The sequence below is a fragment of the Melitaea cinxia genome, chromosome 2 (genome assembly GCF_905220565.1).
Source record: "Melitaea cinxia chromosome 2, ilMelCinx1.1, whole genome shotgun sequence".
NCBI classification, from domain to species: domain Eukaryota; kingdom Metazoa; phylum Arthropoda; class Insecta; order Lepidoptera; family Nymphalidae; genus Melitaea; species Melitaea cinxia.
The window spans coordinates 4,573,935-4,588,682 of record NC_059395.1 but is presented as its reverse complement, the minus strand read 5'-3'; the positions used below and the strand labels follow the sequence as shown (position 1 = coordinate 4,588,682).

At 33.3% G+C, this 14,748-nt stretch overlaps 1 protein-coding gene across 1 annotated transcript; it reads right to left on the bottom strand.

Annotated features, from left to right (window-relative positions):
- Nucleotides 1-1,146: 1,146 nt before the first annotated feature.
- Nucleotides 1,147-13,920, bottom strand: LOC123667240. Its single transcript, XM_045601198.1, has 2 exons — nucleotides 12,630-13,920; nucleotides 1,147-1,307 (listed from the first exon to the last, which is right to left on the bottom strand). The coding sequence occupies exons 1-2, from the start codon at nucleotides 13,918-13,920 to the stop codon at nucleotides 1,147-1,149; spliced, it is 1,452 nt and encodes a 483-aa protein (XP_045457154.1).
- Between the last annotated feature and the right edge of the window lie 828 nt (nucleotides 13,921-14,748).

Sequence of the window (14,748 nt, the reverse complement as noted above, 5' to 3'; positions counted from 1 at the left end):
TAACGATCGCTATCAGATCTGTATATGTTAATCTTCGTGTAATAGCTACACGGTCAAAGTTAATATTGATGTATCTTTGAGGATGCGTTGGCGCCACGGTCACAGCACTGGTTTGTGGCTGTTGCGCTGGCGGTTGCGGGTTCGATCCCCGCACATGACAAGCATTTATTTCATTTTATTTTTTTTATTTATTTAAAATACAAAGAATCTTACAAAAAATTTGTATTGCTCATACAGATGTTTTAAAAAGTGACAAATGGTTGCCCAGGCGAGTAAGTGGAAATCTAGGTTCAAGCGATTACAGAGATGTAGGTCAGAACGGAGAAACAGTTCATAGACATCTCTACGAAGTGATGTGAAAGTTCTTAACCTTCGGTCAATCGCGCATTTTTTGTTTACGCGGCTGGTCGCATGGGGTCTCTGAAGACCCCAAAAATAAACAGCCTAAAAAACAACTATCTAATTAAATTTTCTTAACAATCTTACCTAATTATTGGTAATTAACCTAATTACAATATAACTACAATGAGTTACGTAAAAATATTCTTTTATTTCTGCCTTCAACTTACAATCTAAAAGTAGGAACTTAAATTTCTCTCCTTGAGATCACAATCACAAAAAAAATGTTTTAATGTAACTAAATGCAGGAACTTCTCTTTTTAATAAATTTATATACAATAACACTAAAATAACAAAGACAGTTACGTAAAATTTGGAAAATACCAACAAAAAAAAGCATAAACTTTTACCAATTGAAGTCAGTCAATTTTTTACCGATTATCTTTGTGGACACAGTCGGTGTATACCGTTTTAATACGTGTTGGGCATATGTTACCCTTACAATAATGGCAAACAGATTTGAATTTTCGATCTGTTGATCTTGGACAATGAATGCAAAAGTGTCTTCCTCAATTTGCAAGTTATTTTGTAGGTCCCATTTCTCTCCCTATTTTTGACGATGAAAAAGTTTTGTGACGATATATTTATCAATGGCTCTTCATCATCATCTCTATACGAACTTTTCAAATCTATGTATTGTTTATTCGATTCCAAAACCACATGCTGTTCGTCCAACGATTCCAGAACCTGACGATGATCACGAAAAGATTCCCAATTCTCAAGCAGTTCGTCCCGAGATACCTCATGTTATTCTGTAGATTCATCTTCACATTTCTGCTCAGAATCAGTGTTATGCTTACTCCTTTTATCCGGATATATACCGCCTTCACCATCTTCATCATTACTACCACCGTAAACATCGTTATTTTCATCATCTAACCAGTTTGATATACGACGTTGTTGTTCTTCTGCCAGTTAATAAAATTTAAAATAACAAAAAAATACATAAAAATATGTTACAAATGAAATCCAAACTAAAAAAATCAATTATATATTACTTACGCGGTTAGTCGCGTGGGTCTTTCAAAGCCCGTACGCACAAAACACGTTTGTATCTCACGGCACTTACGTGCGAACTGAAGTTAATGGGTATACGCAGCAAGTATAATCCAAATTAGGAGGGTACCCAAAATATTGAACCGCTGAGATAGTTTTAAATGTCAACATTTTACATTTCTGTAACACCTGGGCTTTCAAAGACCCCACGCGACCAACGGAGGGTTAAGCCTAAAAACCTATGCTGTATTGACCTGTCTGAAGCTTTTCTTAATAAACTAGAACGCGTGCAAAACATAATTATTAGATATTATATATTGCCTTAGAAAATATGACCATATATCGATTATCGAGCACGGTTGAATAAATAATTCCCTTCTTTTTCACCGTTCACGCAGAGAAAAAGAAATAAAGTAGTTACAACTGTCGCATGCGCTAGTAGTCGCGAGTTTGATAACCACCCATGAATAATATTTGTAAGCGCTGGACATACATTTATAATCTTGGCATTTGTACTTGTGTATTGTATGTAGGACGCCTAAGGGCCTGGTCCTAAGTCCACGGCACGGTTTCGTCACTGTAACAAGGCACAGCATCACAACCATAACATGGCACGGCGCCGAGCCACAGCACGTTGCCGTGGACGGCGTACAGTCATCTTCAATAATATGTATACACATTTGACAGTTTAGCAACCTTAGTCTCTTGTAATAAGAGTCAATATCTGTCTATATTATAGGGGTCGAGTCTGTATTATAAGGAGGCATACACATTTGACAGATTTATGTAGTTAATAATTTATGTGATTGCGTCAATTATGTCGTACGCACGTTTTCTTATAATTCTACAACATAAAGTAAATACACGTTTCTCTAACATAAGCTGAAACATAAGAGCAAATCACGTATATATGTTTATAGATGCAATAAAAACCTAACGATTTTCAAAACTCGGCAAGATGTAAAGTTTTATGTAAATTCGCTCCTTTTGTGAATACGAAAAGGCGTTCGCGTCTTAAACAAAAATGCACGCTCATACACGTGAGGAATACGTTATATGTATCCTTTAAGTAAAGCTTATTGCTTGTGAAGGTCTTAAGATATTGTATATAAATTTAATGGAAATGAATATTAAATGTCTACTTTAAGCTTTGGCTACTAACAATAATTTAACACATTTTGACCCTATTTTACGATAACGCTGAATATATGTTCTTCAGATTTAATTTTACTATTACTATTTAATACAAAGTTATCTAATATATAAAATTCTCGTGTCGCGGTGTTTGTAGTTTAACTCCTCCGAAACGGCTTGACCGATTCTCATGAAATTTTGTGTGCATATTGCGTAGGTCTGAGAATCGAAAAACATTTATTTTTCATCCCCCTGAATGTTAAGAGTAGTCCACCCCTATTTTTTTTTAATTTTTAGATAAATTATTTATTATTTATTTTATTATGATTTGGCGTTGAAAAATAAGCACAACCCTAAATTTTTACCCCTCTACCACCAACCCCTATTTTTAATAGCGTTTAGCGGCAAGACAACGTTTGCCGAGTCAGCTAATAATAAATAATAAATACTTCAAAAAATCACAATACGCACATATTTAGTAAATTACTTGATAATTGTTTTACGTTAATTAATTATTGTAAAAATAATGAATAAAAAGAACGATTCCACTTTTCCACTCCACCTTTTCCTATTCTTTGCGACGTCCTAGCGACCTTTTATTGCTTTAGTTGGCCAATACCTTTAGTAATTTTCCTGACGCTGCAATAGTTTAAGAGTGGTGGTAATTATTTATAAGTTGGCGGATATATGAGTAGCGATCGCTATCAGGCACATAATAACAACCGGGCCGACGGCTTCACGTGCTCTCCGAGGCACGGTTGGGAGACCCACAATAACTGTACAAACACTCAGACCGCATCTGTATGTCCAATAGAAATATTTGTTATGTGCGGGGATCGAACCCGTAACCGCCAACGCGTCGTTAAAATATCTACATATCAACTATTAAAATACAGTGTGGAAAATACCAAAAAAAAATCTATTCTTTAATAAAAGTGTATATAAGAAGGAATAAAATTAAAGTTACGAATATAAATTGTAGGTACTTTACGAAAAAAAATTGAAATATAAATGTAAATTACTGTTTTTAGTGAATATAAACGAATAATTTATTTCACTATTAATCTGACTTTTCGCTCGCGAAACAATTTCAGCGGTTTCTGTATATTTTTAATTCCAAATGATATTTTTGTTTCATTTAACGAATTTTCATTACGAGAATCATTCAATTTTAATTGTTCGTTAAAAATAATGAACCGATACGGATTGTTCTTGCAGTAATTAAAAAAAAATCGAAACATGTCATCGACTTTTTATTTAACTGCGACATGCATTATGCGTAATAAATAAAAGAAATGCTTGTTAAAGATTTCGCTATTTTCAGTAAACAAGTTATAAGAAAACAAAGGAATAATTGGCTAGAGCGCCGACACGGTCAGTCGGAGACGCGGGTTCGAATCCCGTTCGAGCGGTCAATTTTTGATATGATATTCAAAATGTATAAAACAAAGGAATTCAAACTTTTTGGCCTGTGGACCTTTTACGCTTTAATGCTAGTTAAATTTAAATAAAAATATTTAATAAAAAAAATTGAACAAAATTTTCATTAAATTTAGGAAACTTTTTAAGGTTCTGTACCCCAAAAGGAAAAAAAGGTACCCTTAAAGGATCACTTTGTTATCCCTTTGTCTGTCAAGAGCTTTTTTATTAGAATATATCCATATCAAATATTGAGATCTACTGTCCCTTGAAGCTGTGAAAAATTAAACTTCTAAGTCAGTCTTCTAAGTCAAAAGATACAGCCGCTTATGCTGCAAATTTTCGACACTTACAAAGGAATCAAAACCGACAGGGTACTTCCCATGAATTCAGAATCTTGAAATTTAGTACGAAGCAACCCCAATAGCACAGATAAAGGGAAAATTGCGCAAAGCATAAATTTTTAGTTACCTCATATAATAAAATTATTTTTAATAATTTTGTTTGTACGGAACCCTCGTTGCGCGAGTCCGATTTATATTTGGCCGGTTTTTTTTTTTGTTTTATCAGGACTTAAATAATCGATTACAGAAACACTCTCCGATATAATGAAGAAAAAAAAACACTTTCCTTTGAAATGGGCGTAATTTTAAAGTAGAAAAATATATATTCTTCTACACCTTAAGTATGTACTTTTGGTTTCGGAGCGAATATATAAGGCGGATGGACGAGTCGTAATTATAACTATGTACAAAATAAAGCCTACAATGTCCAGCTATGTTTTATATAAAAAAACATTCATATATTAACATTATCAATGTAAAAAGTATATTTATACGTACATTATCAGTGTAAAAGTATATTACTGAATAGCTACATATTCTCCTGACAATGTAATGCCAATAAGAACGAAGTATTTCTGTTCAAATACCCACATTCCCATCACTCAATACCCTTAGCGAAAGCAGCGGTAAAATACCGAAAATACCAATCAATGTTCCTTAAAGTTAATTAAACGAAAACGACTTAAACCAATTATTACCGTATTAAACAAAATTGAGAGAATTTTCGTATAAAGATACAAGTTTTTATTACTGCGGAGTTTCTTGCCGATTCTTTTCTACATTTGCATAGCTTTACTTCAAATATAATAATTAATTTATTGAAACAATTAATTTGTAAAATATTAATACACATAAAAATTTTAATTTGTAAATTGACTTATCTCGAAAGTGCTTGTGAATCCTACTTAAACAAAGACATTATTCATTTTAATTTTTAACGGACTTCAAAAAAGGAGAAGGCTTCTCAATTCCACCGTATATATTTTTTTATATATGTTCGCGGATAACTATTTTGTTTATGAACCGATTTTGATGTTTTATTTTTGTTGGAAAAAAGATATCCCAAGAATGGTACCATGATAAAAAAACTGGGATCTGATGACTGCATCGTAGAGAAATCGAGAGGAACCTTCGAAATCGTAGTAGTGGCTACGTTTGTTATTTTTTTTTTTTTTTTCGTCTACTTATGTTGTATTACTTGTCGATGTAATTAAAGTCGGTTTTTTTCGTTTGCTAGAAAACATGATTATTATTGTATTATATCTTTATTTTTATCATATTGTATTATATCTTTATTTTTATCATATTGTATTATATCTTTTTTTACAACAAACTTATATACTACAAACTTTCTACAGTATGTATATTTACATCAATAAAATCTATAACTATCGGTAAATATTATATAAATTCTACAAATCCTAATACGAGTATGTTAATTGATAAACATGTAAAGATAAAGCTTTTGTTTGTTAGTCACAAGCTGGCGTATTGGATGTTTTTGTCGTATAATTACCGACAATTCACACAATTTGCTATATCTATAATAAACATGCTAAAACAAAAGTAACTTTTTAAGCCAACCTACTATTCCAACCTGAAAAATTAAAGTGGTAAAAATAATTGCTAAATTTCAACAATTAGAAATTATTTCAGGCACATTTCAAAATTTACTAAATAAGTTACATGAAAAAGGTTCCTTAAAAACACTTTTAAAGAAAGTAAAATTCAATTTATTATGTTACAAATTTAAAAACACAAAGAAGTTGTCTCAACAATTCGTAAACAAGTAAACTCTTGTTCGTAATCCACCTCCGCTGAGTATTTGTGCTTGCTTTTCGCTTAGTATTCAAATCGAAGAATACTCGATTCTCCGAAGGACTTCAATACATAACTTCGTTTCACTCCCATGGGTTATTTTTTTAAACTTTTAGTGTTTTAATGTAAGTATTTTATATGGCTGATGGATTTTTTAGAAATGAAATCTATTTCTAGACTTCTCTGTTACATGTGTGTCCAATCAAATCATTACATCATATCAATCCAGTCTATAACATTTTCCTGCTGGATATAAGTCTCCCCAAGTTCGCGCCAAACTTTCTGGTTTTCCAGGTCAAGTGGCCGGGGAGCCGTCCCACGCAACGTTTGCCCTCACGTAGTATCCACTCCAGAACACCCCTGATCCAGTGGACAACGGTCCTGCAACACATTTGATCAATCCACTGCCACTTTAACTTGCTAATTCTGTGGGCTGTGTCGGTTACTTCCGTTATTTTGCAAATAGTCTCATTTCTGATGTACGTTGAATAACTTTAAACTTGTAGACGAGTCAATAGGACCCTTCAGTAGTGTATGTCTGTATGTGTCTCAAGACGTAAATTATTATTTGTTATTAATTCAAGTAACCAACTAATTAAATCGCTTCATAATATGTTTCATTCATGCTATAATATAATTTAAACGTCGGATTTCATTCTATGTTTAGCAGTGTACTGTAATAGGATGAATTGACTGATTGCTGACATAACGTTAATTGTTAAGAACTTACCTTTGTATTTTATTTAGGTACTTGTACCTACAATAATTACGTATTTTAATTATCGGTCCTGACAAAAGAGTACATAAAATTGAGTCCTGTTTAACAGGTCGTTTAATGTTTTTAGCGTAATTAATTCATTTCTATGAAAGGAAAAGATATTTTTTGATACAGTGATAAGTTAATTGTTTAAGAGTGATACATCATATCAACATTTCACACACAAAAGAAAAGCATCTGACTGTATCAACCATATCGTTATTATGACACAGCGGTCCTTTATTAAGTTACTTCGTAATCTTTTGATTCCTTTTGTATTCCATTTTCTCGACTAATTTCGGTCTATGCTCCGATACAGAATTTTATCTTGCTTTATTGGGGCCCTTATGTCTGATGTGTTAAGAAAAAGAGTGACTATGTCAGTTCGTGTAGCAAAAATCTATAATATTATGCTTATTGAACTTTATTTTATATTAATATGAAATAATTAAATTATTAATAACAGGCTGCTCTCATTCAAATTACTTTGATATGTTTATTTATATTTGTACTATTATTATTATATCTGTAGATACAGAGAACGATTCTTGATTTTATTATTAAAAATACCAAAGTAACTGAATTATCTTTTAAACGCCTCACTGTTTGAAAAAAGCAAAATTTGTTCTTCTAAGAAATAAGAGACCGCTTATCTTGTCTGAGATACGCTATGTAAAGGAGAAAAGAACATGGAGTTTCAAAAAGACAAACACCCCAATCAAAAACAAATGTTTGCACAATTTCAAATATCTACTAAGAACAAATATTGACGTACGGAAAAATGGACAGCGGAGTCTCGATAATATGATACCAATCCGCCGGGTTCTGAACTAAGTCAACTTTATTTTGATATCAATTTATTACGCATATTACACGGGGTATCCTAAGGCTTGCGAAGAAACGCAAACTTATCGAAGATTTGATACACTTCACGGGTGACAAATAACATTTTTTACACGATTGTACATGATATACGTTACACTTTTATTAAATGAATGGTTTTGTCCCAACGCTACTTTGTAGAGATATCGTAGCCTTCAAAGTCTTTCGTTCTACAATTTATACATATATATTTTTTGTGTACACTTAGAAAATCAGGTATAAGTAGGTTACGTCATTTTCTAAGTGGCCGACTGACTGACTTACTGAATAATTGACTGGCTAATTCACCCTTACACATTTGGTTAGTAAAGCTCATTTTCTGTGTTTCAGACACGCATAGAGTGAGCGCAGTGTGCTTTTAAAACTCATACAACTTATTCATACTTATTTTGTTAATTTTAAAATGTATTCTATGTACGCATAAAGTATTCTGTGTTTGTATCTAATTAAATCGTTTTAAATTCATCTTTTTTATTGTTACAGTAGGTACATTTTAGTATACTTAGTTGAGCAAAAAACCACTCCTATTTTAAGAAGTAAGTTAACTTACTTTAAGTTAAAATGGATCGAATACAAAATTCGTTTTCGAAGTAAATAGAATTTTTTTACAATTTCAATGTAAGTTATACACAAAGTTATTGGTTTCAAGTTAAACATAATAGACGGATAATATTCATCATTTCAGTTGAACGGAGTTTGATATTTTTCTTCCTACAATTTACTCCATTCCCACGCTTACTGGTTTGTTTACTTCAACTTGGAGTTTCCAATATTAATGAGAATCATTAGCAGAATATTATGAATATAATATCGGCTTAATGTTTTATGCTGCGACAGTAATATTTAGTTAATTACTTATAGACATTACCTAACGCTAATTTTTTAAGTTATATCTATTTCTTTTGGCGCGGTATGGAAAAATGATGATAGTAAATTTTTAAGACGCGAGCGCACACCGTTACAAAAACCAACACCCTGAAGTTAGCTAGTCAATGAAAAATAAGTCAGCAACGTGAAGTTAGCTAGCCTATGAAGTGTAACTTCTTACATGCGTACATAAGTAAGTACACACACACTTTTTTGCCAGGCAAAATTATATAAAATAATACGATAAAAATAGACCGCTGAGATATTGTTGAAATTCTTATTTTTATTGTTATCGTATGAAAAACCAGTTTCTTGTAAGATTTTTAAATAGGAACTAAAAGAAAGTTGCCTAGTACTACCGCTATATGTTAGTGTCAGCGAGTTCAAGTCAACAGGTTCAAACGACTGTCCGTAAAATACCTTTGATCGCCCAACACCAATGTATATGGTTAATTTTCTCCCTAATTATGAAATATTGTAATCCTATGCAAAGTACCCAGATGATCGAAGTACTTATGAAAGCCACAACAATTAAACAAGACTAGCCCGTTGGCACAGTTTGTAGTGCACTCTGTGCTTTCTGTTCCGTGGGTTGCGGGTTCGATTCTTGCCTGAGTCTGGGTTTAATATATGTATTTATATATTTTTATATGTTTTATTTCTATGTATATTTATCGAAAATAATATTTAGCTATAACAGTCGGCCATTACCTGCTATACAAGTATTAAATTGCTTAACATAGGAACAGACGACCGTGTGTGTATGTTACAAGATAAAAAGGTGAAAAACAAGATAATAACGAAACATCTCTTACTCGAATGTACATGATATACTGTTACGCTTTTGTTAAATGAATGGTTTTGACGCGACGCTACTTTGTAGGGATATCGTGGCCTTTAAAGTATTTCGTTCATGTCTTATTTTAAGCTCTTCTTCTACTGCTGGGTTAAAAGCTTTATAATTCTGGCCTGAAGTCATTAAAAATTTACTTTTAACCGACTTCGAATAAGGAGGAGGTTACTTAATTCGACCGTGTATATATATATTCGCTTCGTTCGCGGATTATTGTTGGAAAGGAGATATCCCAAGAGTGGTCGTGATAAGGAAACTTGTCAATGTAATTGAAATCGGTTTCTTTTCGTTTGCTAGCAAACACAATTATTTGTAAATTGAAGACAGTATTTCTTCTCAAAAAATATACCAATTCAGTAACACAAATATATTCTGAGACGCAGGTGTTTAAATAAATAAACAAATTCTTCTAACATATAATAATATCAATTTAGATAGACATAGAGAAATTAATCAAAGTCTATGTCCCGTGAGAGACACAATATGACTAAAGTCTTTTGAAAGTTAAGTAATAAAGGCAAACTTAATAGATGCCATCGTAAAGTTAATCGTAAACTAGGAGCAAAATGGGAAATTTTTAACTTTTATAGGCCAATCTTTGAGCTTTACGACTTTGAGTTTACGGTTTAGCGTATTTAGAAGGTTGGATTAAAATATTGGACATAGAAGAAGAATATATTCAACAACGAATACTGAGTAACAGATATCAAAGAGAAAGAGAAAGAGAATGAGTGCTTATTTTAGCGGATTTCCCTGCAATTACATAGAAGAGTCAGGCTGTAGGTCTTTGGTATTTTCATGAAAATCTGGGTCGTAATATCAGTTATTCTTGTTAGGGGATAATTTTTGATCAGTCGAAGTAATCCATACTACCACGTTATTTGAAATGCCGATGGTTCTTTACTTAAAATCATTATTGAATACCTATTGTTCTAGTTAAAGAACAATACAACGATGCAACTCTATGCAAAAATATCAAGTGCTCATAGAACCTACACAATGTTACATATGGCTTTAATTTACGTCACGTAACATATTTATTTTGTTTTTCGCATTATATCAATGCCTAACGGTGTCATTGACGTCTAAAATCATTAGCTCGTATCCGAGTTTTGAGATTGGTAAATCTTTTTTAGAGCAATCTTTATTGTTATAAGAAAAAAGCTACAAGAATTTTTCAAGACATCTAGAAGCACCCTACAATCGATTCTTCTAATGAGGTAGGTTCGTTAATTATCTCATACTGTCGCATCTTCTATAAACAAGCTTAGCGAATTTTAGCCTTTATTTTCATATGCATGAAGACTAGATTAGAAGAAACAAATTTATTTTTATTGCTAACGAGAACAATATGTGCAATCATTTTGTATTTGTTTTATGGCAGTGAATTAGAGACACAATTCAAAATGTAGCAATTATTTATTTGCCTTTTCAACATTTTAAAAATATTTGTTTTTGCATCCTCCTCAGTAGCAGGATCGAATTTACGACAGTTCGTAAATGCGAAATTTCGTGAATATAGTTGGATGGACGTCAGGTACTCTTGTACGTAAAAAGTACAAAACTGATTTTAATAAAACTTGGTACATAGATAGCTGGAGATTATAACATATTTATTTATTTATTTATTTATTTACACTTTCGCACACTCATACAAGGTTTTAACAGCATAACAAATGAAATATAAAAATAAAGTTTCCATCAGCTGCAACAGGCGGCCTTATCGCTATTACAGCGATCTCTTCCAGGCAACCTTTGGGCAGAGGACTAAATAAGAAGTGTGGGATAGGGCGCAAAAATATTATGTAACATACATATGTACATAGTCACAAACGTACATGTACACCAAATACATTTACTTACATATACATAATACTTACTTACATATACATACATTCAGATATATACATATACATATATACATACATACACATACATACACAAATACATATATATCAATAATAGTAAAAAAAAAAAAAAAAACCTGATAGATTTTAAATGACAGACAAAACATCATAGCATAAAGTACTCATTGAAATAAAATTGCTTGACATACATTAAGACGATAAATACATTTCTTTTGTGAGTTTTTTAAATGTCTCTAATGTTTGAGCATTTTTTATAGACAGTGGCAATGAGTTCCAAAGACGACAAGCTTCTACAGTAAAAGATTTAGAATAAAAGGATGTAGAATGTGCAGGGATCTTCAATATCCGGCTTTCTTCCGAACGGAGAGGCCGTTCGTGAGAATTACTGAGAAACTCAAATCGATTTTTTAAATAGTGCGGAGCAGAAGGATTGAAGAGGATAGTATAAAGAAGGGTCAATATGTGAGTATTCCTTCGAAGTCGTATAGGAAGCCACTTGAGTTTTTTTCGAAATTCAGAAACGTGGTCATATTTACGAAGTCCAAATATAAACCGAATACAGAGGTTTTGTAGGCGCTCAAGTTTATTTACTTGTTCCTCATTTAGATTAATAAAGCACGTATCGGCGTAATCAAGAATGGGAAGCAGAAGGGATTGCGCTATCTTTATTTTAGTGGAAATAGGGAGAAAGTTACGTAGCCTTTTTAGCAATTTCATCGAGGCAAACAATTTCCTACTTACTTCATTAACATGAGGAATCCAAGAAAGATATTTATCAAAAGTAACTCCCAAATTTTTAACCTTATCACTTATCGGTAAACAAACCCCATCAATTATTAATGGCCGTAATTGCGTCCAGTTGATACGGGAAATCAACTTCTGACTGCCGACGACAATAACCTGCGTTTTTATAGGATTAACCCTTAAACCATAAGACTTACTCCATCGTTGAATAGATGTAAGATCTTTATTCAACAAATTTATACATTGCGAGATTTCACTGAGATGAGATTGTGAGTAGATTTGAAGATCATCTGCGTACAAATGACAGAGAGAAGAGATGTGATTAGTGACAGATGAAATAAAAATCGAAAATAATAGAGGGGACAACACGCCACCTTGCGGCACGCCAGCTTTACTCATACACCAGTTGGAAGAATGACCATCGATGTGTATGCGCTGCCGACGATTGTGCAAGTAATTATGAAACCAGTCAATCACTTCAGGAGATATGTTAAGAGAACTAAGTGTGGCTAGTAGTAAATCAAAATCAACAGCATTAAAAGCATTACTGAAATCAAGTAAAATTAATACTGTGACGAGTTGATTGTCCATACCTAATCTGATGTCATCTGTAATTTTAACTAAAGCAGTAGTCGTACTATGACCATGCCGAAAACCAGATTGCATAGGATTGAAGAGGTTGTGTTGAAGAAGAAAAGGAGTCATTTGTTTGTAAATAAGTCGCTCAAGTACTTTTGAAAGGAAGGGAAGAATAGCTATAGGACGATAGTCAGAATAATTAGAGGGATTCAGCTTTTTTGGTAGAGGGATAATTTGAGCATCTTTCCACAGAGATGGAAGGGAGCAGGATTGGATAGAAAAGTTAAAGATTGATGTAATAATAGGAGCTACAACATCAATAATCAGCATGATCATTTTACGGCTTATGCTGTCAGCGCCAACAGAATTAGAGCTAATTTCTAAAATATTCCTCTTAACATCACGTACAGTGAACTGACTGAAAGTAAATGAGGGGAAAGTTGGAGTGGATGTAGCTGAAATTTGTGAAAGTGTATTTAATTTGATCGATCCATCAATAGAATCAGAAGTTAAGAAATGCTGATTAAGCTGATTGAAGTCTAATTTATTGGATTCGATGTTTTGTTTAGCTTTACCAACTCCAAGCGTTTGTAGAAATTTCCAGACTTTAGAAGGATCGACTTCCTCGGTCACGTGCTTGTGAATGTGGTGACGTCGTTTATCTCTGCATATTGTATTGCAACGATTTCTTATTTTTTTATATTTTTCTAAATTTTTTTCGTTAGGGTTTGCCCGATATTTAGCCTTCGCAATGTTTCTTCTATGTTGAATAGCTCTGATGTCATCGGTTAGCCAGGGTGCGGGTAGATGTTTGATGCGAACTGGGCGGATGGGAGCGTGGATGTTATAAAGATTAGTTAAAAGAGAGTTAAACGTAGTAACACGCTCATCAATTGTATCGGCAGTGAGAACCACCGACCAGTCGATTTTAACGGCATCTTCATGCAAGCGATCATGGTCGATTCCATCAAAATTACGCAGCATAAGGATCCTAGATTTTGGTTTTGGTGGTCGTAGTCTATACGATAAGTAGATAAGGTCATGGTAGGAAAAGGCAAGAGCATTACACTGACCATATTTTTCAACAAGGTCAGTGGAGGAGACAATAATTAAATCGAGAAGAGAGGGGTTACGATTTGGGAGACAGTGCGTGGCCGAAAGAGGTAATATATTTAAATTAGATGAAGTAATGAGAGAGTTGAGTTTTACAGATTTATAGTCATTTTTTAGTAAACACGTGTTAAAATCACCCATGAACATATAGGATCTTTTTGTCCCAACATTTCCACTGGATTGGAAATAACGCAGGGGAAACCATAAAGCGCAGCTAGTCCTCTCTAAAATTGTTTATTTCATATTCATCATCATCATCATCATTACAGCCTATACAGTCCACTGCTGGACATAGGCCTCCACAAGTTTACGCCAAAAATAACGTGAACTCATGTGTTTTGCCCATAGTCACCACGCTGGGCAGGCGGGTTGGTGACCGCAGTACTGGCTTTGTCGCACCGAAGACGCTGCTGCCCGTCTTCGGCCTGTGTATTTCAAAGCCAGCAGTTGGATGGTTATCCCGCCACCGGTCGGCTTTTTAAGTTCCAAGGTGGTAGTGAAACTGTGATATCCCTTAGTCGCCTCTTACGACACCCACGGTAAGAGAGGGGGTGGCTAAATTCTTTAATACCGTAGCCATACAGTACAGTATTTCATATTACTTACGACTAATATTTACAGTAAAAAATATTCTTTATAGTCGAGGTAAACCAATCTTTTAGCTCAGCTATCAGACAACGCAACATAGTTTATCGTATATTTCAGATCTATACAAACATTATAGAGGCTTTTAAGTAAATGCATTCAGCGAAGCGACCTTTTTAAGTGCCTCGGTCGGAGGTAAATAAGATGTACTTAGTTTAAGCCCAGTTTTTAGAAACTTTGTCGTTCTGTATTTCTTCCCTTTATAGTTTTGTTGAAAAATCCTCGCCAAGTTATAGGTTTTATTATTGACTTGTATTTTGTTAGCACTTTGCTAGTTTAAGAACTTTTTTCTATGATAATAATAAAAATAATATTCTTTATTGTACACCA